Here is a 26,292-nt window from a genome sequence, read left to right on the forward strand (position 1 = left end):
TCCTATCCTATCCTATCCTATCCTATCCTATCCTATCCTATCCTATCCTATCCAACTTCTATATGTCCTAGAGCAAAGTTAAATTATTCTTTCCCTTGCAATTTAAAGCTGGATGTAAGGCCCATAAGCATCATTTTCTCCACATGTAAAGTGAAAATGTTACTGTTTCCCCTTTTCAGTACTCCTCTAGAGCTCAAATTTGTGGTCTTTGTTAGTTTTATAGATCCAAATTACGACAGCACAGAAACCCAGCAGGAAATCAGGAGACCCAGATGTACTTGTCAGAACACCAGTCTGAAAAAGAATCATGCAGAAGACTGTATGCTGTAAACTGTTTCTTTATAACATGTTGAAAAACTTGTGTACATAAGTACTTTGGACTTCACCATCTGGTCCTGTATTTCAGTGAAACAGAATTTTGACTGAGAGATAATGTTGCTAGTAGTCACGCTCAGTCATCTGCCAGTGAGTCAAACAAACAGCAATATTGGAGTCATAAATCTCTCTCAGGCCAAGAAACCAAAAATGGATCAACTCTGCTCCCTTCAACAGCACTACTTTAGCAGCCTTCCACTTGACATGTAAGCTATATTTTGTAGCTGCCAAAGGGAATTTGCTCAAAGATGGATAAAGATAAGGCAGTAGAGGTGTCCCTACACTGCCACAGTGTCCACTACTGTCTCCAAGACCAGCTCCTTTTGTTGCCCCTTGAAAGTCTCCACCCTCACCCTCTTTTCCTTACCCTGAGGAAAAAAACCTGAATCATAGAGTGGTTTGGATTGGAAGGGACCTTCAAAGATGATCTCGTCCAACCCCCCTGTCATGGGCAGGGACATCTTTCACTGATAGCTCTGTCCCTCTCTACCCCTATGTGATATGGACACTCAACTTCCTGGTAGCTTTGCCCTCTTGTTAACCTGGGAGCTCTGAAAGCAAGTTCTGTCCTGCCCTCTGGATTCATGGACACCACACATACCTGGATTTACAGAGCGCTGTGTTAGTGCCTCAGAAGATAAGTCAGATATTTAGGTAATTATCAAGAAGAGGAAAAAAACAGCAGAGAGGAAAGCCAAGTAGGTAAGGTAGGACTGGCAGTGAGTAGCCTGGAACCTAATTGTGGTCAGAGACTTGTCTGACCTTGAGTATCTCACTTCACATCTGTATTTCCCTTCCCTCTTCTTCTCACATCCTGGGTCTGTCTACACTAGTGTTTTAGTTTAGACAGGGAATGCATTTTTGAAAAGACTCTGCCTGACTTCCCATGCTTTGATTTGCTGTGTGGAAGGATCTCAGAGCATGCAAGCTGCACTCCTTTCAGATGAAACTAAGCCAGAAGACATGTTCTGAGAGGGACCCCTGCACTCCAACCAATCCTGGACGTCCCATCCTTGGGATCAGGCAGGAGATAGTCCAAAATAGCCCCCAACGCCTACCATGGGGATGTCAGGTCATCAGCAATAACTGTCTCACCCTACAGATTCTCTGCAATTAAGCTACAGCCATAGCTAAGATAGACACAGCTTTCATCACCACAGTTATAAGAGTATTTCAAAGCAGAGACAGGTACCAGCAATCTGTCTTCAGAGTGCATAGCACAAGGGGGCCCCAGCTGCAGCTTGGGCAGGCTCTTGGTACTGCTACAATGCAGCTGAAGAATGATGAAGTACTTCATTACCGTTCTCATCTTCCCTGAAGAGTGTCTGTCCCTTAAAGATCTTTGTTCCTACTTGTATCTCCCCTGGCCGCATGAAGGGTCCACTTATTTTGTAGTCCTTACACAGCTTAGTGAGGATCTCACTTGGCCTGATTGCATCTCGCCATGCATTGTACCCTTCTCTGCAAGGAGAGATCAGAGAGTGAAGAGAAATGGGTGAGGGTTTCCTTCAGCAAAGTGCACTGGCAAATCAAGACTTCCCATGCAGAGTTTTGCTTCATGGTCAGCGAACCTGACATCTGCCTGAAGAAATTCTCAGGGGCTGAGATCCCTCACCCCTCTGTTTGGCGAATGAATACTGCTGGATATATCCTTGAGTGAGCCCTTGCCCCTTTTGGGTGAGTGATTCCAGTTGCTGGGTACCCTTAAGTGGGAGATTTTTTTTCCCCCTTTCTTAAGTGAGTTTGTGCACATTTTGAATAATTTTTCTAAAAGACCTGTTTACAAAACTTACGAATTCTTAAGTCAAGCTGTGTAGTATTATATTCCCAACTGACATTTGAACTTTACTTGGGTCTGTTGGAGCGCTGGCTAACTTTTAGTTGGAATAAATCCCCATTTTGAGTAGCTGCTCTGTTTGTTTTGCAAGTGCTTCTGCCTGGCATCCAGGCTTGCGGTTTGCCTAGGTTTGTTGGAGTGTTCCGAGTGACTACTCTGTCTGTTTTCTGGGTGCCTCTGTGACAGAAGAACCCCAAACTCACATCTCCCAGGTTAGTGCCCCACTCCAGGGCAACAGAGTTATTTTAGCTTGACATCCTCTGCATTAATTAATCTTTGTGCACAACATCCTTGAGAGTTGAACCATATGACAGGGACCAGTAGCTCAACACCACTGCTCTGTGACCCATCTCTGTTACAGAGGCCATGCCTGCAGCCCTGCTCTGCTCCCACTGCCCCAGTCCCACCAGCCTTGCTGCAATCACTCCAGTTGCAGCTGAATAATGGAGAGCAGAGTAGAGCCCTGTCAACTTCTCTGAGAATTTTTCCATTTGCCCTTTATGCCTGTCCAAAGGCAGTTTATCAAGCACATATGTTATACACAGGCTGCTTACTATCTAAAATACTTGGTGAACAAAAGTGCTGCTAATTTTAAAGTATCTGCTTCCTACTGAGTCTGGCAGCTACTCAAAGCCACTGCTAAGCTCTGTGGTCAATTTTAATTAAAATACCTCCTGAGGCACTTTTGTGCTGGAGAAAGCATAATATTTAGCCACATCTGGAACTTCTCCTGCAAGTCAAGTCATTCACTGTGTGTTCTGTTGCTGTCTGAAGAGGTACTTACATTTCATATTGACTTTGTAACCCACAGGTAGCTCGATGCCTGCTGTAGAAACGATTTTCCAAATCAATTTTAGTCTCTCCAATGAGATCATCTGTTCCCACGAAGTCATGGTCATAGATCAGGACTGTGAGCAAGGAATCCTTGGGGAATGTAGCTTGGATTTCAAATGATCTACAGCAAAAATTGAGACCTATGTGCAGTCAAATCTGTTTTGAAGCCTAAAAGACTAAGTTAATGGATACTGTGCAAACAACATGTGGACGGTGTCTCTTCTAATAAGCAGCAGGGTTTTTTGGTAGTGTCTTGTGTTTCAATGAAATAGCTGAACATACTGGAAACACACAGTGCAAAAGCATTTTCCTTCTCTTGCTTCCCTACCACCGCCTGTACAGTTCTAAGATTGTTCCTACTTACAGTTGACAGAGCAATGATTCAGAGCTGGTCAGCTGCAATGATTTATCCTGAATCCAACAAAGGTGGAAGTATGGAAATTGCAAAGCTAATAAAGCTGTATGTAAGAGTTCTCACACGCTTTTCAGAATCCCCAAAAGGGACATCTGAGTCTCTTCTGTTTTCCTCCAAAAGCTCCAGGTTAAATATTGAATATAGGAATCTGGACGCACCCAACAAAATGATCAGGCAAAAGCTTTATCCAAGTCTCAAAAAAAAAAAATCAGAACTCTCTTTTCACATTTTTCAGGGATGGGAATCATTGTCACTGAGATATTTAGTGAAGCTGAAAACACAAAAGCAATTTTAAAAGGGATTTGACAAATTAGGGAGGACATCCTCACCAGCACGACACTGACTCCAGATTTCTCCAAAGCACTGGCAGAACTGAGCTTTGTCTCCTGAAGGACGAGTTTTGCCCTTGTTCTCAAAGTGGCCAGAGTCTATTTTGTAGTAACAGTAAAGCAGTTTTTGGAGGAGAGAGAGTTTTGGGAATGGTCTGGGGTTCCTAAAGGTTGATGGTGCCATGCTGACCAGGGTTTCTGGGATGGCAAGAGGTGGTTACTATGACTGATGCTACTGCTGTGAAGGGGTTGCTAGTCCAGTCACCCCAGTGTTGCCACTGGCAGCAGCAGCAAAGACTATCTAAATGAACAGCCCATTCCTAACCTTCTCTAAAACAAACACAGTGGTGATTTTCTGTTTCATCTATAATGGCTGTGCTTTACGATTTATCATAATGATGGTTCAGTTGCAACCTCTACTAAGGAAGAGCTTAAATCACAGGAACTGGAATGGCATGCTATGGAGGGACCGCTCTGTTTTTGTCTTTTCTCCTTACACTTTTTTCTTTAAGTGTCTGCTTTTGCAGACAGAAACCTGGCCTAAGGGGCTTTCAGTCTAGCATAGCATAGTTCTCTGTCTTAATGTTCTTTCAGAATAACTCCATCCCAATTCAAAACATTTCCAACCTTCTTAAAACAGGGGAACTTACTGGCAAAAAAAAATCACAGCTATTAGCATTAACAATATAAATAAGTATACAGCATTGATAATACAAAGTTGATGTTTACTGAGAGTTTGCCCCTGGCTCCCCTATTCAGAGGGCTGTGTGGGTTCAAAAATCTAGATTTTTGTCCTAGTCCTAAAATTATGAGATTTAGTTGGCACTTTATTCAAACTGAAATAACAACAAAGATTGTGAAATCACACTTTACTGTGCTGATATTTATTTCACTTTAAACTTAACAATTGCATTAATTTGCATGGACAATATAATTTGTTGCCTCATTTCCTCTCATGCATCATTTTGCAAAACCTTTCACAGATTGCATTCCGTGATGTGTTTTGACTGGTACAAAAATGAAGTAATTTATAATCATACAGGGTGACACCAGTTCTCAACACTTTAACCAGTAGAATTACAAAATAACCAAACGGGCAGAAATCAGCATATAACAAACACTTTGTAATTGTAACATCAATAGTGGTGTCAAGTGATTAAGCAGAAATTATCCCTGAATAAAAAAATAAGCCATAACTGACCTTCCAAATACTGGGTTTAGCTGCTTGGGGATGTAGTTTTCCCTGTCTTTAATTTCTGTGTTGCCCAGTCTCAGCACAATGTAGGGATCTGACTTGCCATCTGGATCAGCTGGGCTGAGGTTAAATGCCTGTTAGGAAGAAAGACTGTGTCCTCAAGAAGCTTGCTTAAACACAGCATGGTCACAACACAGGACCATGGGTTTCCTGCCCAGTCCTGGGTGTTCTGGAAGTGCAGGGGCTTTGCTTGCCTCATGTAATGTAAAATTCGAAATTTAGCTTTGCAGGCTACTGGGAAAAGATGATCTGGAGAAGAGAGTTTGCAAAGGTGGAGCAGATGTAAGTGCTGTCCCACCACTGAAAGGGAAAAAAGATGAGCAGGAGAGGCCACGCTGAGGAAGAAGCTGGCTGCACAAGTCCATGTAGGATTCAGGAAAGGTTTCCCAAAAATTTTGGTCCAGATCTTTGAACAGCACAAACCAACTCTTCAGACTGGTTTTGTGAGATGGCTTGGAAGTTTTTATATTTAGGAAATAAAGCAATCTCTTCTTATTCTTCTGTTTTGTTTGCCATTGTATCTTTGCGTGCCATCCTTCCCTCTTTGATCACTTGCAACTCTCTTGTTTCTCTTTTACTTCTTTCATCACACTCTCTCACCATATTGTCCTCTATATTTCTACCTCCTTCTCCTCCCCATACTTATTCACAGCGCTTACCACTTTGATTACATGCAATTCACAGCCCTTGAAAAATAGGCTCCCATTTCCCCCTTACTGAGGTTTTGTTTAAATGTGCGTCATTTTGAAAAAACTCTACTGAATAAACTGGCTGTATTTGCATAATGTGGCTGGAGCAGGTTGTCCATACTATGTTAAGTTATGTCTCTAGCCCTTTCAGTTTGAACAAGTGAAATGATTCTCCAGCCTTGTGATTTATCATGAGGAATATGTAACATTTTCTGCTCTGAACATCCCTTCTACAACATGAAACATTGTCTGAAATATGATTTAAAATAATTCTACCACACGGATGAGGATTTTTGGAAGCTTCACTGCAAAGACATTGGAGGTAAACTGAGTTGAAAAGAAACACTCAAGTTATTTCAAGGTTAAAAGAACATCTGTCTACTTACTGCCACAATATAAACCCTGATGAGGACTTTGATGGAGTGGTTTGGTGGTATCCCTTGCAGGATGCGGGGCTGCCCTCCATCCAGCAAGCTGCCATCCTCAGGACTTGGGTATATGCAGAAGGAACCCTGGTAATGCATTGTCTTTTATCTCACTTGAAAACAGACCAAGTGCAATACAAAAGCAACCCTTTGAATGCAAAAAAAATCATTGATGCAGCCTGCACTGCAGCACATATACACAACACATCGTGTGGTACCACTCAAAGGGAACACAGGCTTCAGTGCATTAAACATCATCTTTTAAAATGTCTCTGCTCTATAACATAGTACTATTATCACACCTAGGTGATTGCAAGAAGTGCTTGCATGCTTTTAGCTCTCTAAAGGACTAACACGTGCAGGTGTTCTAAATCTAGTTTTCTTAGTCTTAATTTTCTGAAAATAATATTTTACTCTTAACTGTATATTTGCAAATTGATAGTTCCACTGGGTTAGTTTCACAACAGTGTGACTGGAAGACAACTGTATTTTTGCAGCCACCGTACAACTCATATAAGTCAATACTGACTCATGCTACTGGGTAGCTCACACTGCCTGAAAGCAACTAGCAAGTTATTTGAACAGAAATTTGCATTGCAAACTAATTGAGGTATCAATGAGTTCAATCAATTCCTCTAAACTACAAAGTGCTTGAAATCCTACTAACATTATTCATGCTTTGAACTATGTTTTCAGATTGCCTAATGGTGCCCTGGATCTGGCTCTGCAATTTTTTCCAACCGGAGTGGCTGTAAGGGCCTCCATTAATATTACTGAAAATTACATATAAGGTGCTATAATTGATAGGGCAGTAATAAAGCTGCATTAGCAGAATCTGGACTACATAATGTATCTCTGTCCTTTTCTGTGATTTAAAACTTTTTTGTAACTCCTTGGTTCAAAATGAGAGTGAACACCTGGTGCTGGATGCTGCTTTCATCTGTCGGATAATGAGAAAGGGAAAACATGACTCTAGATCCAATAAAAGAGATAATTCTATTTACAACAGACTGTCATTGTCTTTTTCTTTCATCTTTGGTATACCTGAAATATGCATGAAAACATGAAGTCTCTAAATTATTACCCATTTAATCAACATTAAAGCTCACCTTAAACTTTCCTATTATTCTGTCTTCAGAGTCAGCATGAACTTCATCATTAGATTTTCCTCTTAAGAGCTGGAAAGTTTTCACCCAGTCCTCAAAGTTATTAAATTCACTCTCCAAGTCTCCTTCATAAATCTTTGAAAAATAGGAGAATGCTTATTTTTTGTGGTGCAGTGAATACATTTATATCAACTTTTTTATTACAGGATGACTAAAAATCCATTTTGACTCAAAAAAGATTTTAATAAACCCAAGGTTTTGCTAAAGCCCTTGAGGAAAAAAAGTTAATTCCCCACTCAAAACAGGAGCAGTTTTGTCCTTAACCAAAGTCCTTCCCAGCTATTGGAACAGCACGTTGGTGCAGCAGGTAGACAAGGCTCTAGAAGGGCCAGACCGAACATTGTAAGCACTGATGTGGGTGAAAACCAGTGTGGATGTGCTGCTCTTTGCTTCTGTTTCCTCTGCAGTATGCCTTTGATGTGCTGACCCATTCTGTTACATTAATGTGCCAGAATATGAGAGCAAAGCAGACAATAATAAAGCCTTGTGCAGACAGAGTTTTAGGACAGGTAAAAAGACCAAATCGTTTTTAAAAGGACAGTGGTTTTTTTCAACACTCTTTCCCTGTAATTTATGAAGTGTTATTCAATGTGAAATAGAAGGGCCTACATTAGTGCCTTCTCTTAAAAAATGGAAACAGCAGTTTCAAATTCCCATTTATTCAGCCACAATCTAATCCAAGCAGTCCTAATCTTTTCAAACCTCCTCATCTCTCCAGTCATTTTGCATGACCCATATAGTTTTCTCTAAATTCTTTCTATTGTTACCCACCCAAAACTAATGCAAGCTGAACATTACCACCCCATCAGGGAGGAGGTACTAGAGATTGCAGTGATGCTTTCTGCACTTTTTTTTTTAAAAAAAGTTTTAATAGGTTGAAATATTTCCAACGTGAAATTTGGAATTTCCAAATTCAGTGTTTTAGAGGTGAACAACAAAACTGAATTTTCACTTAAGACTCACTGGATGTGTCTATACTGGTAAATTGAGGGTCTAAGGCCAAGTGGGCCACATCTGCCCTATGAGACCCTGGTTTCCCCTGGGCCCCATGTGCTGATGTGCATTATCACTCTAATAATGTGTGGTTTATTAATTTTAAAGTGTTTGAACTCAATTAAGGAGTGTTTGCTAAACTCGGCTGCTGATGTCAAGATTTGGGGAGACAGTGAACAACAGCCTTACCTCTCAGCCTTACTTCTCACTTACCTGCAGTGTTGCTAGGTTTGGAGTTTCTTTCTGTTTCCTTTTCAATGTCTTATCCTTCTTCTTTTTGTCTGTCTCCTCTTCTATGACCAATGCAATGTGGTCAGAAGTCTGCTTGTCTGCAGAGATTTCATGACATCATGCAGGTTTTAGTGAGCAAAGCACATCAAATGATTCAGATAAGGATGCAAAATACATTTTAAAGAGTCCTCCTCCTCCTTCTCCATTCATTCTTCTACTGCCAAGCATAGGGTCCTCTCTTTTCCCACCTCTCCTCCCAGGCAGAAAGGTGGCATTTTATGTGGCTATCAGTCTTTGTGATGATCTTGGCCGACCAAGTGTGATGGTGTCCTATATCACTCCTTCCCTGTTGATGATATCCCAGAGGATGCTTTTCCTTCCTCTCTGACTCCTCTCAGATGCAGACTAACAAATCTTAACAGCTTCCATGTAAAAATCAAGGCTTATTTAAAACTGGAAGCTGTTATTTAGGCTGGCTGGTCCTTCAGACATGAGGTGATCCAAGAACTTCTCTGCTTAAAGATATCACAAAATAAAGTATATCTCACCTTGTGAAAGCCTAGAAGTATGAGAAATGGGAGGAGGTATCTGACCAGCCTCAAACCAGACTCCAAACACTGAGAGGGGACTTCCCAACAAAAAGAGGATGAGCCCTTACAAGCGGCACTGAGATGGATCAGTTCCCTCGCTGAAATCTGTATTTTGAGTTCACTTTACTTTCATTTTTTGAGTAGTTTGTGTGTGTTTGATATCACTAAGTATTTAGAAATATATATATATATGTATGTATTATGTCATGCTGTCCTGTATGTTTAATGCTTATCATCATAGGTGTAAATATGTAACAAAAACTGTCAGAAGAGATTTTACAAGATCTGAAGTCATCAGTCAAAAAAATATGCCACAGCTGTCTGAATAGCGTGTGGGTGGATGTCACAATGTCAAGGAAATTTCTAATTGTAAGTGAACATCACACCTTTGTAGAACACTTTCTATCTAAATATTTCCTCCATGTGGACCAGTGAGTCTCACTCGGGAACTGATCTCCGCCTCATCTCTCAGCAGCCCTGGTGATCACTGAAATATTGTCAGCCGCTATTTCCAGAATGACATTTAGGTCGCGTCTTCCATCCAGAGCAATCTCAACACCTCCTTTAAAATAGAAATCACCTCAATCACTGGTGAAGTGCAGTCAGCTCTGGCATGGGAAGATGCTATAGTTTAATTCTGAATAGCAGCTCTGTGTAAACAGTAAACATTTTTTTTCTTTCCCAGTCTGCTCAAGCAGTCACATCTGTCAAAAAAAAAAAAAAAATTCTAGAGCTTTCTAGAGCTGTGTTTTATTGTGGGAGGGCCTGCTAAGCTATGGAGTACACATGTATGGCGACATACATACATACACACACAGAGGGCCTATTTCTGGCCAATTCATTTAGGATCTTGTGCAAAAATAATTCCACTAGAACCTGAGCTAGACTCAAAGCTTTCCAGCTATGGAAGGAACACACATGACTACGGAGTCTCCTAGCAGAAGCAGTTCCTACATCATTGATCCTGAATTTGTTTCAAAATTGAGAGAAGCTTCTTTTTCTGAACCTGTTATGATTAGGATAATTTCCACCTTCTATCATTTAGGACTTTGACTTTGCAAATCTTTGTGCATGAGATTTGAATGACAGGAAATTTATGTTAACCCGACATTGCCTGTGAAGTCTTAACCTACCCACTATCTGATCAGCTGCAGAGGAAAGAACCCGGTATACCAGCAGCACTCTGTTACCAGACATTAATTGTCGATGGTAAAATAGTAAAGAAGCAAAGTATTAGTAGTACAAAATAACAAAAAAAATAATGCAAATAATTTACTTACTGTCTTCTGGTTTTCCCTCTCTGGAAAATATTCCTTTTGCCTTTCAAAAGAAAAAGACAATGGACAAACTCCTCATTATGAATGCAACACCAAAAAGGAATCATTCAGTAAATCTACTTTTACAACATTGCTCATCCATGCCAGTTTTGGCATGCTGGGTGAGTTACCTGTTGCATTTTGAGCACAGAAGCATAGTATTTTGACCACCAGTCAATAACATTTTCAGCTGATTCATCTGCAAGTGTTCTTTTTCTCTTCTTTGTTGACTGTCGGATGGATTTTTTCATATCCTACTAAAGCATGGGGAAAACACTGTTGAACTCTAGAACTGTTTAAAACTTATCACCTGACTCAAGACATCACGCACAAACAGGGGTATATGAAGAATATTTCAGCCTCCAAGAGCTAAATAAAATGCAATATAAATTAGTATCTAAGTCTTTTATTCTGAGATACTTCATCATTATCATAATTTTATTAAAGCTATCTCTTTATTACCTGCTGATGATACCAAAACTTTGAACATTTGAGACACTGCCACAGGAGCAACCCATACAAAGGTCAAATCTACACAGATAAATAGGTAGCGATGTCTTAAGGGATGTGAACATTCAGATAGAAATTGATTTCTCCCACTTACATCTGCAAGTATTTTAACAACTCACATTATTACTTCATGGCCTTTTGGAAGAGGAGAGTCCCAACCGTTGCTGCAGTTTGCCTGTTCTCTTCTTACAAAAAGCTGAAATCTGATCCTGAAGATCACCTGCTAATGTGGCAAATCTTACTAACTTCATTTTTGCCTAAAGATTGGCCCTTGTTAAATAGAATGTTTCATCCTACACCCTTAGAAAGAGTTATCACCTTGGCTGGGAAGGCTGGAGCAAAGACAGATAATTGGGAATGATAGACAAGTGGGAATGATAATTAATATAAAGCAGATCGTTAAATTACAGGGTTCCCTTTAGGGCTCTTTTCTTACTATACTTCGCTGTCATGCATGAAAATTGCTCTGTACCAGATGAAAGATCCAGACTGATGTGTACATCTAGAGAACAAGACATCCCTGCGGTTTCTTTGACCTTCTAATTATGAAGCATGCTGGAAACATCTGACCACTGAAACATCAAAGGTTAAAGAAGCATGCTTTATGTAGCTGCAGAAACAGGTTCTGAAATGAAACTCAGTTCTCCACCCTTTAATTTTATTGTTGTTAATAAAAGAGCGATTGTGATGGGAGAAACTACACTGAAAGGAGGAGCATATGCATCTGAACAAAAAAACGTGTACAAACTAAAGTGTATACTGTACTGTAAAAGCCATGCTGACCAGAAGTGCCCTGTTTTCCTGTACCCACAGATGGACACCCATTTTATACTTTGACCATAAGATCTTTTGGAAACAGACTTTCTGCTCCATGTTTGCACAGCATCTAACACAAGAGGGTTTTCATCCCTGGCTAAATGCCTTGGGCAGAGAAACAGTCATTCACAGTGAGAGTTTTGCAATTCAGTAGATCATTCAAGGCCAGGAAAAGCAAAAATCCTGCTACTCCAGTAGGGCTTGCGCATGAGATGACCATCTAGCACAAAATGAAAGAAAGGAAGTATCTAGTAATGGAAATAATGAAATTATGTGGGGTCAAAGACGCATTGCTAACTAGTTCTCTCCAGGGCCAGCAAGATAGCATGGGTGCTGATGTTATCTCTAATCCTGAGATAAGTATAAGACTACCATTTTATAAGGAAAGTATAATGTCTGCAAGATTGCACAGAAAGCTGGCAACTTCAGCTATACCCACCTTCTGTTTTCTCTCTTTTGCTGGTTCAGAGGCAGAGCGCTCTGGTTCAGTGGCAGGAAGTGTTGCGAGACATGGGTCTGGCTCTACCACTGTCCATCTACCCTGTTCCACCTCAGCGTAGATGCAGTCAGCTAGAAATGGTTCTTCTTGGGGTAACTCAGCAGGCTGGGATGACTCAGGTGAAGCTGAAATTGAACCTTTGCAAGTTAGGTAAGATTTTGCTAGAAATGCTTTCATCACATTTGGTGATCATCAAATGATCATATCATTAAGGGTTTGATACTATGCTCAACACAATAAAGCATATACTTCTAAGTACATGCCTAGTGTTAAGACTCTTAAGTAGGTCCTTCGTCTTTTTATTTGGAGCCAGGATTGGACAATTACCTTTCTCAATTTCTACAGTGTCTAGTCTGTTTGGTGCAGCTTGAGGACCCAGCTGGGTTTTACATAGGAATTGCTTAAGGCAATTGATAGTATGCGTTCCAACAAGTGTACTCCTCCCAAACGCTCTCCAGTCGACCACGCAGATGCTTAGTGGTGGATGCAAGAGTTCATTTTCAGGCAGCTCCTAGTGGAGGAGGACAGACAGCAGCATGAGAATTGCTAGAGAATACAGGACATGTATAGAATATTTGTTCTGCACAGCAATGAGACTTTAACTCTTTGCTCCCTTCTCCTGCTCAGCTATTAACGTACTCAAAATGCAAAATGCAATATAGTTCTGTCCACAGTTTTCTGCAAAATCTGGAAAAAGCCTTGTCCTTAAGAATACAGAGTGGAACGTATGGACTGTGCTACTGAGTTGAGTCCCATGCTGTCAAATACAAGCATCAGTTTTTAGAACAAACTGGGAGAATTAGGAACATTCAAAAGGAACAAACGCTCTGTTGGAAGTTGTGAGACTTAATGCCACTGCTGCTTTGTTGAAGGCTACCTGCCTCAGTTTGCCCATGAGATGTGGACACGGGGTGGTTACATGCCTTATAGGATGAATTACAAAAGGGAAAACAGATCTTTGGACATGTGACATACAATGGAGGCTAAAAATCCTGTAGCAATTGTACTTCAGTATCCAGGTTAGTGTTTTGATATCCTTTTGTCTTAGAAATAAACTTCTCTTTTGATGCTAGCAACTAAAGCAGATCAAACAGATTATTTCTTTCTAATGCTGACCTTTGTCCACTGGAAGTACCAGCTCTGATAACCCAGCCAACAGGCATTAATGAGATTTCCAGTCCACAACTGCAGGTGTTAGAATATAAAAAAGTCCAGAGCTCACAAGCCAGAACTGATCAATCCCCTTAATAGCCCAGTAACATGCAAAGGAAAACTATAAGAATTGAAAGAAAATAAAGGAAACTGAGCACTATCCTGCAAAATGGGACAGGAGGAGGAGAAACTACTAAAAATATCCCTGTAATCTGCCAACAAGTTCCAACCTATCAGTAAAATCTGATTGCAACATAGTTCTTTGCTTACTTGGGACATAACATGAGGAACATCATCTTCTTTTATCATACAGTTGTAACAGAAGTCTTTTAAAGCATCTTCAAATCAGTAGTTTTGCATGAGAACTGATTGTATTTAATCAAGACACAGAGGAAATTATTTGACAAGAAAGGAAGGAAATTAGTAATTAACAGCTTGCCTAACCAGAAAATGGACAGACAAGGAGCATCATGCTGTACACACCACTTCAAACCAGTCTGCAAGGCCACTGAAATTGGGATTTTTCTTGTAGCTCTGGATAACACCAGATTTCACTCCTTTCCCTGCGCATTCGATGAGAACTTGGGGGCGATCTACAGAGAGGAGCTGGACTTTCTTCAGCTCTCGAACACCCCAGAACAGGACCTGTGGTGGGAAGAGACAAACATGGGTGGCCTGCAGAGACCCCTCAGGCTGGGGGAAGCCACTGCTGGGATCCCACCACCTCGTATCCCTTTGTGAATGCAGGACTACCAGAAAAAAACAAACAGCTTAAATATGATATCCAGTAACCATCAGGCTTAATGGTGGAAGTTGAAGCAATTAATAACATCCAACTATTATCAAGAAGTTATTGTCAACAGCAAGCCACAATAATCACATTTGCAAAAGTTGTCTTTTCAGCAGGCAATTATGTGAACAGCAGGGACTTGGTTTGTTTGAAGTGTCAGAGCTGTTGAAGGAGGAAACAAATCCCATACGAGCAGAGGTGATTAACAGAGTTTGCCAGCTGAGCTAGCCCTCAGGTCTGCGATGGACTGCAGGAGGTCCCCAAGCAGCTTTCCCTCAAAGGACCATGCTCCTTTGAAGAACAAGAAGAACAAGGAGACTGAGTCTGTAAAATAGAGGTATGCAGGAAAAATGGGACTTTATATAGCACACGGTGGGGGTCCCTGCAGGAGCAGGCTGGGGCAGCAAGAGACGGTTACATTATGGTTGGTGAGAGAAGCCGTGAGCCTCACGAACCTGAAATGAAGACTGAAACCAAAAGGGAGCATGGGGGCCTTTGTGGACAACTTGAATGCTGGCAGGACTGGGGATTTGTGTGAGTCAGGGAGTAGCCAGGGGCATTGGAGGGGCATGAAGATCGGTGAGATCCTGCTCTGTTGCTGGAGGTTCCCAGTTAAAATTGGGGCACACTTCTGTAGGTACAATAGCTCCATGCCCTTTTCTACTATTGTGAGATATAGCTTATGATATCTTAACAAAAATAGTTGTGTTATATTCATTCTGTGTTATTTCCTCGCTGCATACCCTCCAGGGTTCATATTTCACTATATATATACATGCACTTCAACTGTAAACCTGTTCTCATAGCAATTTAACTGTCTGGATCTGGATGCAATTTCCCTGATTTTCAGGTGCCCAAGGCATCAGACTGAGGAGTGGAGCGGTCCTGGGCTCCCTCCAGAACCGAAGGAGACAGAGATGCTTTTCCAAAGTACAATTTAATCTATTTAAGATCTGAATCACTCTGGGAGGGTGGCTGCTCTGCTCAGCTGTCCAAACAAGCCTACAGTGAGGATACGTCTAAGCTGGGTGCCTTAGAGCTAGTTGGGATGAATGCCACAGCAGTATAAAATAGAAAATGTACAAGCAGCACAAAGCAATCGTACTGCAGGGGCAGTGGGAAGGCCTTCACAGCACAATATTTAAAGGAACACCTACATTTAAGGATTTAAGCCATCTCTTTGGCATCAGCAGAGTAGTTCATGGGCTTTACCTCACAATGTCAGGTGTGAAAAAAGAATACTGGTAACAAAAACTCTTTCCTATGTACAGAAAACACTAGCTTAACTAAATGATACAGCAGGGCTAATAACTGTTCTCTCCTTTCAGCAGCTCAATTGCTTGATCTTTACAGGCAAAGCTGGAACCGCTTCTGGGCTCCCGAGAGAGTATTTCTGGGGAAGGGCCACCAGGCTTGACTTGGCACAGCAAAACAGGCAAATAGGCAGGTGATGTGAAGGCTGCAGGATGAGTGACAGTGAGTGGTGAGGCTGGGCAGCATCCAGGCATTACACTGACGTGAAAAGCTGCTGTATTTCCCTGCTTTCTAACATAAGGGGACTTTGGATCCAACTGGTGCAAGAGAGGAGGGCAGAGAAGGCGCCCACAGTCCAGGAGACATTTCTTGGTTAAAGTTTGGGACCCAGAAAAAGCCTGGTGGGTGGCTGATGCTGAACTTCACCTCCAGCGAGGTCAGCTGCAAGGGGAAGCTCTCCATCTCCTGCAGACATTTCCCTGTACTACACAGAGCGCGGGTCCATCAGCCGCGCTCTGCTGCAGGAGCAGTCCCTTCCCAGCAGGTCAGGACTGAGATGTGGCCCTTACTGGCCTCAGGTGGAAGCACTGCCTCACATGCCCAGCCTCAGGCAATCTGATCTGAGCTTACCACATATTTATTTTAGGATCCATATGCTATTTTTACATGACTCCTATTGATCAGGATTTTAAAATCATCATCCCTTACTGTTACAGTTCAATAAGAGAATAAAAGGAGCTGAGATTTGGAAACAGAAATATTGCAAGTAACTCACCTCCACTCTGTACTTGCTTAAAACAGGTCGGATGTTAGCTGGGACTGGGTAAATCTGGCCAACGTCTGGTGGATCCAGTGGGGGAAGTCTGTCTGGATCTGTCTCAGGAATCTAAAAGATTAAACAGTCATAACTTAGGCTGTTTTTTGGAAGAATAAAACCAGTATCAGAAGCACCTGTGAATGGCACATAGAACACATCAATTTAATGCAGTTTTACAAGCTATGTTGCAGAGCAGACAGGTTGTGCTGTGAGAGGAAAGTGACCTGGACTGCCACCTGTCCTGCTGTGATACTAAAACATTTGGCAGGCAGAGTATTCAATAGATTTGGTTTATGCATCTTTCTGAAAAAGAAAAGAGTCCTTTGTTCTAGCAGGACATAGTTTGCCCTAAAGACATACAGGTACTGAAGCATGGTAATTCTATTTACTAAAAATGGAAAGCATGGTAATTCTATTCAACAAAAATCCTGAGCAAAACTGTTTAGAAGACTTTCACAGGAAAATTCTAGATCTGATTCTAATGTAAAAAGGCTGGTGAACAGGCAGTACACATCAGCTAAACCACATATTTATCAAACAAACATAATGCTCTTCAGGCACTACAGAAGAGCAGTCCTGCATTATTGCATGCTGTCACCATCTGAGAACTTGCAAATTGCATCTCCAGCATTAGGGCTGGGTTTCTCTGTGCGACTACTAAAATCTTGCTGCAGGCGGCACTTACATTCTTTGTGTGTGGTTGAATGTAAGCCTGCCCGACATTCAGGAGCTTGTTTGGGCATACACGACTGCCCTGTGCAAGATGGGTGGGAGAAAAGCATGCTCCGCCACAGTTCTGAGGCTGGACCATCTCCTTGCCTCTTGCTGTGCTCAAGGCTCTGTTGCCTGTTTGGTTCACCTTCTGTGGGAAAGGTCCCTGGCTTCATTTCCCAATCCCTTCCTAGTATTCAACGGTGTATTTATGACCTTCTCGGTCCATGCAGGGCAGATCTGAAGCCTCTCCGGTTTTACCAAATTTCTACACAAAACTGTTGAAGGCAGCACCTGATGATCAGTCCTACCAGAAGCTCAGGTTGTGATAGCAAAGAACAGTAGGAACACAGGTTTCACAGGTGAGCTAACAACCTACAGACAGAGCTCTCCTTGGCTTTCACATCAAGTATGGTACCTAAAGCGTACTGTACCTACAGCTCCTGGGAAGAAGAAATACAACTTCTGGAGTGCTTCACCATTCCTATGTTATCAGTGTTGAAAGGTGAAGCAGCTGAAATCCAGCTCTCAAAGGACCTGTAAAATTGAAGCCTTCTGCTTAATTTAACTAGGCCATCTGTCTGTTACCTGCAGTTATGTACAGTTGTGTGGGAGTTTAACTAATGGAAGGGAGAAAGGATGTGTTCCCTAGTACCTTGTAGTTAAAGGAGGAGATGAGCGGAAAACATGTCTTCTAGCATAGCACCCGCAGCATATGTGACTATTCACATAATTAGCATCAATAATTCACATACACATGTTTACTGCCTTTTACTAGTAAAAATCCAAAGCAATTTTTAATAGATTTCATGGAACTTGAGGCCAGAGATCTAGGTCTAATTTTCTTGTTCCCCGATGTATCCAGCTTCTATCAGCCACCTCCATGATGCTGTTTAAAAAGCCAAACAGAAACACACAACTTTGTGAACAATACCTGCCTGTCTAGAAATCTACCTGTTTAACTTCAATCATATTCAGAGCTTCCAACTCTACATTAACTGACATAATAGATTAACTGGTACTTGAAACAAAACAAGAGGCAATGACCACCTGAACCAGTTCACATGCCAGATGTCATATTCCTGCACACAGTTCACACCTCAGGGTACCCGATTTCATTGCACTGTCTAACTTGGGTACTGATGACAGGTGATTAAGAAATATGTATAAATCTGCATGATACAGTGATTTATGCATATGTACTTTCTAAACTGCACCATTTATTTTCTTTTTTTTTTTTTTTAAAAACTAGAACATACCTAGCTATTTGTGTCTCCTCTTACAGCTGTGAGAAGGGATTAATTCCAAAGGACATAGCTTAGGAGAGGAAGGCTGGCAAGATCTCACATTTGAGGACAGAACTACCACATAAAGAGTTTTCTTAAACTGCACTCCAGGACTGCAAAACCTAAGACTGGTATCAAATCAAGATTCCCTGGATCTTCACTTTCGTTCTTTTTAAGTTAACTGAACAGTTCTCCAGTACATTGCAAGGTCCCCAGTTTTCCAAGATCTAACAACCACTAGTGGAGTTGAGAGTGTTTCTGTATTACACAGTGAAACTCTGTAATATCAGTGAAATTATCTTGGTATAACTCAGAAAGGACTTTGCTTCATGGCCACAGTGAAACACAGAACAAGAGCTGAAGAATGATCTAGCACCCAAATGACAGTAGAGGAAAATACCCACAAGGTGTGTTTACAAGGGGATTTTGCATTTTTGATTAAAAAAAAAAAAAATAAAATCAGTAAATTCTGAGCACACTTTGTGCAAAATTAAGACTCCTAGTATGCATCAGTCTGTATTTTTTTAGTCTACTACTTTTCTAAATGCCAGGATGCTTTGTTACAAGAATAATTTCATCCCTCCAGCAAGAACCAACATAATAGCATTCATTTTGAGAAAGGAGCATTCACTTCTTATAAAACACTTCTTCAGCTGAACCACACTGTACCTGCAGAGTTATTGAGCACAGCGTGTCATGGGAAATGTTATGGGCTCAGAATGAAAATAAATTAGTGATAAGAGATCTTTGTTTCCATCCTCACACAGAGCAACATTGGGAATCACCTGATGTTGGAAGGAGCCACTGGCACGTCAGCTCTGGGAGTGCTTTGAAGCCTGGCTGACATCTATATGTATCTTTTCATAAAAATTTCTTTAATGTCCATATTGCTATTATCTGCCGTATGAGATGCTCTAGAGTGTTGTCACTGAGAATAATAAAGAGCATAAAAATAAGGACGGCAGAGTTTTTACTTACAGTTCTTGTCAACTCTCTAAAGAAGTCTTAGGGGTATATTTGGATATATACCAGAAGCCATGCTGCTTCCCTTGTCCCAAAAGATGGCAAAACAAAATACAATGCTCTCTTTGTTCACCAAAAAGTAGATTTCAATTTAAAAATGGGAAAATTATGGCTAAGGTAGTAGACTCTATTCCTAGGTACCCACCATAGTAAGGAAACGTTCTACATGATGTCATATTTCAGGCATTAACCCATCATGCTTAAAAGCCTGTTTTATCTTGAAAATATCTGTAAAACATGTCACAGACATCCACATTTTTCCTGTTTCACAATAAACTGCTGCAGATTTTCAGCAGAGAGAAGTTACCTCTAACTGACGGCTCTTCAAATTCCACTGAAATTCCCTGAAATCCCAGGTACGATACACTCCACTCATGCATCTGCCAGGCTAGCCCCAGAGGTAAGTTGAATTTGCCTTTTGTCTGGCATTTGGAAACCAGTGTAACATTTATCTTAACATGTTAGGGGTATCTGAAAACTCAGTCTCCCTAATCCAATCCTTATTATTCACGCTTCCTTTTCCTAAGAGTGAAAGGAGTATTGAGAGCTTTGAGGTTTTTTGAAGATTTTCACAGTTGTTTTTCAGGCCAGAGCCCAATTTAGTGCAGGGCAAGTGATGGGCAAATGAGGCACAGAGCATGCAAGGGGCTGGCAGTGGTGTGTGCATGGACAGTGGCCACTGGCAGGGTGGAGGGTGTGACAGAGATTGCACGGGGACCATGAGGTCCAACAACAATGATTCTGCTCCAGTTGCAGTTCACCTTAATTCATGAGGGTGACAGGCATTGATGCCATGGCTGCTTTTGTGACCCCAGAGTATAAATGTTTAACAGTCAAGAAAGTCTAGTTTACCTCCAGAAGTTCAAATGTAGCAAGAAGGTCTCCTCCTGAAAGGTTTCCGCAATACACTGGGTGGTAAGAAAGTTTAGGTGGTTCGTAGTTTTGGTCAGCAAGTCTCACCACAGGGGCAGCCACTGTAGACCCAATATATTCTGCCTTACCCTAAATGGAGGAGAATACAGGTGTCAAATGCATTTGAATTTTGCAGCTGTCATAGGCGCCAAGATGATGCAGTTTAATATTTGTGAAAAAAACCTCCTGAAGGATAGAGCAAGGTAAAATGCAAGGCAGCTATGTAAATGGAAGAGCTGAGTACTTAATACCTCTTCAGAGCACCCAAAGTTTCTGACCTCTAGATTCAGTCTGTAAGACTGTGTCAGAGTTTGCACGGTCAGGGATAAATCCATGTCTTCCCAGACTTAGATACAATATTTACAGCTGTGTGCAAAGGAGGTGGGGGCTAGATGCTACTGATTTCTGTAAGCCAGTCTTTGGGAGCAATATTCACTTGGGAAAATACAAGACCACAGCTTTGCAAGGACATAAAGTACGTTTCAGGGCTGGTTTTAGATGTTAAACTGCAAACCACTGTAACATTGAGCTCCATTCAGCAAGGTCATCCATTCAATGCCTATTCAGTGACACCACTTTGCTTTCACACTGGCAGTAAGATGTAAGAGCCCAGGTTTTTACTAAGAAAGATTTTGGCTTTACCACTGCATCATCATCGTACAGCTCGATGACGATCTCTGGTGGGAACTGGGCAATCTCCTCTCTGTCGCCATGAAGCACAATGCTGTTGAAGAGCAGCATCTGGTTCCAGGTGGGCGATAACGTCTGAGAAATGATCTAACAAAAGAGAGGAAATGCTTCATGAGCTAGGAACTGGTTGGTTGGGAGTCCTTTAGCAAGACACACTGATCTGCTGACGTTCTTTCCCACAGCCTGAACAATTCCTTGTCTGAGATAGCACATTTTCCAGCAGCTATTCCCAGCCAGAAGGATATGATTCTTTCATCTTGATCCCAGTATCTCCAGTTTCTCCATTTCCCTGTTTGACTCACAGACCCATCACAAGCGTATCTACGTGACCACCAGTCCGTGTAGATAAAGCTCAACATTAAATTTAGAGAAAAACTCTTGGTTTACGAAAGCAGGTGCATGTCCAATGCTATTAAAATGAAACCTTTGCCCTAAACTGTGGCCAGTTTTCACTTTCCCAGGGTACATTTTTTCAACCTTGTTTTAACTTCGGTGTGACGAAAAATAAAACAATAGTTTTTAATTTGTTGTAATTTGGCTTCTGTGGATACTTATAGCGTTTCATCATAGACAATGTTTTAACTGTCTTGGCAGGAAATACATTTTAAAAATATAACATTTAAAGAGGAAAAATACTCTATCTGCAAAATGACTCATATCCTGCTATCGTTCTTTTGAATGGCAATAAGGCTCTTGACTACAGTATATTGGCACTTGGATGATGGTCTTCTGAAAACATGCAAGTTCTTATCTGCAATATTTTATTCAGGCAGTGAATAAACTTAACACTTCTGTGCATATAAAATCCTATTTTTCTTGAGCCAAATTCTGTTTTCCTGATTCCGGTGCATTTAAACATGAACTTCATTGGCTTCATTCACCAACAAGGTCAGGCTTGATGGGGCTCTGAGCAACCTGACCTAGTTAGAGATGTCCCTGCTTATTGTAGGGGGGTTGGACTAGGTGACCTTTAGAGGTCCCTTCCAATCCGATAGAGTCTATGATTCTATGGTTCTACTAGCAGTTAAAATCACATTACAGGAAAAAATCAATCCATATCCTTGAGACAAAAGTAGCACAAAGAGGCACCTACAACTTACAGCAGAGAAAGGTTTTTTCTTCTCATTCCCTTTGTCACGTGTTATAGAACTTGCTTCATAAGAGAAGGTGTCAGAGGAATTTTAGAATTAATTAAATAAAAACAGTCTCCGATGGAGCTTTTTTTGGGGAGGGGCTGGATGGAGGGGTTAAACACTTTTTCTGAAGCAAGGCTATGTTTGTCCCAGCAAATTCTGCTTGTGGCATGGGTTCAGAACTGCCAGCCCCATTTTAACTCCCTAGTAGTTATAGAGGGCTCAGGAGCTCTGAAAGTCCATCTTCATGTTCTGTGAGGGATCATCCTCCTGCTCACTTGCCAGGGCTGTACTTCAACCTTTCTTGCTGGAGCTCTGTAGAAGTTCCACCTTCTTTCTAGACTCCATGAGATGTCCACAGGAGACCATTTGCCCCCTGGAGATACCCGAGGAAGATGTGAGACCACTCCCTATGGACACATTTTTGCAGCATTTAAGTGGTGCAGAAAATCTCACACCTCTCTGTTTTCAGCTCATTTCAAATTTGCCACTCTAAAACAATCAGAGTGTTTGCCGAATTCCATCGCAAAGAGCCATGCTGGCTTGCGTGGTTATAGAAGCCATATAAAGGTCTCTACTCTTTGCTCAACGTTTGCATGCATAGTCTATAGAAAAAGAGAACCGTGGGGGTTTGTCTTCATACCATGCAATGACAACAGGCCAAACTTAAAACGTATAGAAAAAGATGAAGAGAAAGGTAATTCACTTGCTACAAGGTCTCGGTTGCCCCACAGAATCTGACACCTCAGCTAAAATAAACTAGTAGTACTGCACCATGTCAGAGTAGTGGACTGTCAGCAGTTGCCCTTTAACAGCAGGCATCTAATTTTTCCTGCTAGGTACCTTCTTGAAAAAACAAGATTTTTCCTTTTCATGGCTTCATTGGAAAAAAAAAAAAAATGTGTTTTCATTTACCAAAAGAGACTTTGAAACTTACCTTTGTGGTCTGGCAGCGTGACGTGAAAGAAACTTTCGCAAAAGGATCGGAAAGTCCAGTGCTGTCAGCTGCAATGAGCCCCCTCGCCTGATACATGTGGGCTCTCAATTGGAAGAGGTGTGGGGCTATGTCGTTGCAAAGAAAACAGTAATATCAGCTTCAAGGAAATGATGCAACACATAGGTCAGAAGGCAAGATTCATCACCTGCTGTCCAACCAGGATCTGACAAGGGGAACTGTTGCTAGTGCTGTCTCCCTAAAGACCTGAGACACTCGGAAGTTGTGGAAGACTTCTGTATTCACTTAAAATCAATGTCCAGTGTAAGTCTCTACTGCAAGGTTGTTAACCGCCAGTTTTTATCTTCCATCGCTGGTTTATCTACTATGTGTTCAATATTGTAGCTTCATCAGGAGAACTGAAGGGTGCATCTTCATTATGAGGAGACAGACCCATGAGACAGGGAACAGAAATTGCCAGCAAACAAGTCTGTCCTTTCCCTGACACCCTCAAAGTGTCAGAGGCAGGACTGAAGACTTGGCAACAAAACCAGCCCTTTCTGATGAAAAGATGTTAAGCCATCATCATCTTAGAACAGTTACTGTAAACAGAGGTTGTGCTGCCCTCTGAACTAGAGCTTTTGGGGCCATGTCTTTTAATTGCCAATATGGAGAAGAAACAGTGCCTTACTTTTATACAGCAGGCAGGCAGGTGAGGGCACCACACCATGCCCTGAGTTGGTTTTAGATGGTAATTCAGTCTCATATCCTACAGGCAAATTCTCCATGATGCTGTGGGCATAGCTGGCAGGACCAAGCCATAGGTAGATGTCCACCTTTGCCTGCACACTCCAGCCCAGTGGGCGCTTGCCTGGTAACTGAAGAAAAAATCCACCCATCACCAAGAAGCTCAAGAAAAAGAGACAGCTGGGTGCTGTCCTACCAAGCCAGAGCAAAATAAAGGAGCATTCGCTGAGTTGATACGCTGATAAATGGCATTTCTCCACAGTGAGTGGCCCTGAGACGCGTTTAGCACGAGGAACTTCTGTGACTCTTAGGGAAGAAATGAGTGATTTGCTCGGTTGAAAGTCTATATAAATGGCATACTGCCTAATGTGAAGAGATTTGTGCAGGCTACATCATAGCTGCAAGCATATCAGTGCTAGCTAATACTCTACTTTTCCAAGACTACAGCCCACTTTCCATTTCATGCAGTTTTGCTGGTCTTCAATAGTTAGTCCCATGTATTACTGAAAAGATTACTCCATTGGGTAGGTCAGGAAACATGTTCCAGTATGAAATGCTACTAGTCTTGACAAACAATATTATTATTTCCTTCCTCTCCCTTCCCATTGCTAAGCTCAGTGTTTAGTATCATCTGTTCCTAAGGTAATTCTTGATATTGAAGGGTCTGGAGAGCTAATTATGGTGGTTTTTTGCTCATGCAGGCAAATAGTACTGTGCTTAACAAGTACCTATTGCAGCTATCAGGAGCTTAGATATTTCTGTCTGCTCTTTAGCTGTGCTTTATGGGAGTGCTCCCAGTAGCTCCAAGTGAAAAAACACTAGAAAGTAATTATACAAAGTGACTATTGTCTTGTATGTTTGGTCTTTTCCTGATGGCCATAGTAACAATCACATTGCAAAATATTCCACTGCCAGGTACTACTGGTCACACTGCCTTTATAGGAGTATATCCACTAAGACTTTCCTTAAAGATTAATAATCCCATTACAATATTTTGGACATATATTGGACAAACCTAAGGACATTTTAAATAGGAAGCATAAATAATAGCTGTATTACCTCTGAATACCTGGGTTTCCTTGCTATCTGAGTTGCTGCGTGCTGATGTCTTACTAGTCTCCTCCCAGACTGTTCTGCATTCTGACGTCTTTTCCAGCAAAGAGGCTGTACCTCTTCTATCTGTTTATTTATACAGCTACAGATAAACAATGCTATATACTTGCCATAACAAGTAGTGAGAGAATGAATAACTGATACACCAAAAGCCTGGCAATGATACAGTGCTTAAGGAAAGATGAGCCAAACGTAAGAAGCAAACATTAATGGCAGATATAAACGTGTACACATTTTTAGTACCTTACTAAGGTACTAAAGATGAGCCTGTAAAATACAATCCCTGGAAGAAATGTGAATACCAAATACTCCTCAGGCATTTCCTGTGTTTGCAGAGCGCCCCAGACTTACTTTCAGGAAATGGGTTTTAATCTTCCCGCAGTCCTTGCCTCTCTGCTCTTTCGCTGGGGAATAGAGTATGGTTTTTGCTGGGACTCTTGCATATGCAACTCTCTTGTTGCTGCTGAGCATCCAGATGAATACATCAGGCACCGTATTCTGTGGCTGTTAAATGACGAGGAACATTGAACTAATACTGAATTCTTTCTATGAGCTACCACCCTTATTTTTTGTTAAAACACTCTCTACCAAGAGCTGATTCCCTCACAACTCCTGTGGAGTGGCAGATATGCACCTAGACTAAAAGAGGCTGTCACTTTATGCTTTGCAGTCCAAATCTCCATTCCTAAGCACAGCTGAAAGTAAAGAGCTCTGTAGAGTGATTAAGGAGCACTCACTCTATAAATCATTTCAGGAGAAGCTAAAACAAAAAATCTGGATATGACTCTGTCTCAGGAAATAACTTACCCACAGACTGCGTAAACTGAAAGCTATCATGGAAATACCATCAACTTCATTTATACCAGCAAACCAAAAAAGGACCAGGGCTAAACTCAAGCACTGGCATATAATCATCTATTCTGCTTGTGAGGATGCTGCATGGCATCACCTTGCCCTGTCCCAAATATTTCCCCAAGCAAAGCCTGAGCGTGGATTGAAGCAAAGACCAGCCCAGGGGCTGTTCCCAGGAGGCACTGCAAGTGAGTCACTCTGGTTTGGGAAGGAAGAGAACTTGGGCGTAGGCTGCAAACCATGCCAGGCTGTGCCACTTGCTCTCTGAGCCACGGAATAGCTGTGGCTCTGTTTGTTTTGCTAGCACAGACAGCTCTCAGAGGCACAACACTCCACCGGCTGGATTTTGACCTGACGAAGTATGTCCATGTTTCTGTTATTCTCAGGCTTAATATCATGTCTAAGCAGTGTCTGTACAGTGAAGTATATAGTAGAGAGACCCCTGAGCTCATACCAGTCCAAATCACTATATCCACACAAATGAAGACATGAATTCAGATCAGAAAACAGGCTGTCTCCAAACCACCAGGGCACATATGGGATGACCTTATATTTTTCTTTCTTAAAAAAAAAAGAAGAAAAAACTCTCTGTCCCACA

General features: G+C 41.6%; 1 protein-coding gene across 1 annotated transcript in view; it reads right to left on the reverse strand.

Moving 5' to 3' along the window:
• FER1L6 (fer-1 like family member 6) overlaps positions 1 to 26,292 on the reverse strand; it is a 65,492-nt gene that overhangs the window by 13,482 nt on the left and 25,718 nt on the right. Inside the window, exons 17-33 of the mRNA XM_086466046.1 lie at positions 25,194 to 25,346; positions 23,674 to 23,860; positions 22,986 to 23,110; positions 20,868 to 21,002; positions 20,166 to 20,315; positions 16,252 to 16,362; positions 13,916 to 14,077; positions 12,608 to 12,791; positions 12,221 to 12,405; positions 10,587 to 10,709; positions 10,420 to 10,459; positions 8,532 to 8,647; positions 7,269 to 7,400; positions 6,121 to 6,246; positions 4,992 to 5,119; positions 2,997 to 3,167; positions 1,676 to 1,836 (exon numbers count right to left, since the gene is read on the reverse strand). Coding sequence (XP_086322172.1) covers positions 1,676 to 1,836; positions 2,997 to 3,167; positions 4,992 to 5,119; positions 6,121 to 6,246; positions 7,269 to 7,400; positions 8,532 to 8,647; positions 10,420 to 10,459; positions 10,587 to 10,709; positions 12,221 to 12,405; positions 12,608 to 12,791; positions 13,916 to 14,077; positions 16,252 to 16,362; positions 20,166 to 20,315; positions 20,868 to 21,002; positions 22,986 to 23,110; positions 23,674 to 23,860; positions 25,194 to 25,346 — 2,389 coding nt within the window. The remainder of the gene's footprint in view (positions 1 to 1,675; positions 1,837 to 2,996; positions 3,168 to 4,991; positions 5,120 to 6,120; positions 6,247 to 7,268; positions 7,401 to 8,531; positions 8,648 to 10,419; positions 10,460 to 10,586; positions 10,710 to 12,220; positions 12,406 to 12,607; positions 12,792 to 13,915; positions 14,078 to 16,251; positions 16,363 to 20,165; positions 20,316 to 20,867; positions 21,003 to 22,985; positions 23,111 to 23,673; positions 23,861 to 25,193; positions 25,347 to 26,292) is intronic.

The sequence above is a fragment of the Leptosomus discolor genome, chromosome 5 (genome assembly GCF_034619465.1).
Source record: "Leptosomus discolor isolate bLepDis1 chromosome 5, bLepDis1.hap2, whole genome shotgun sequence".
NCBI lineage: Eukaryota > Metazoa > Chordata > Aves > Leptosomiformes > Leptosomidae > Leptosomus > Leptosomus discolor.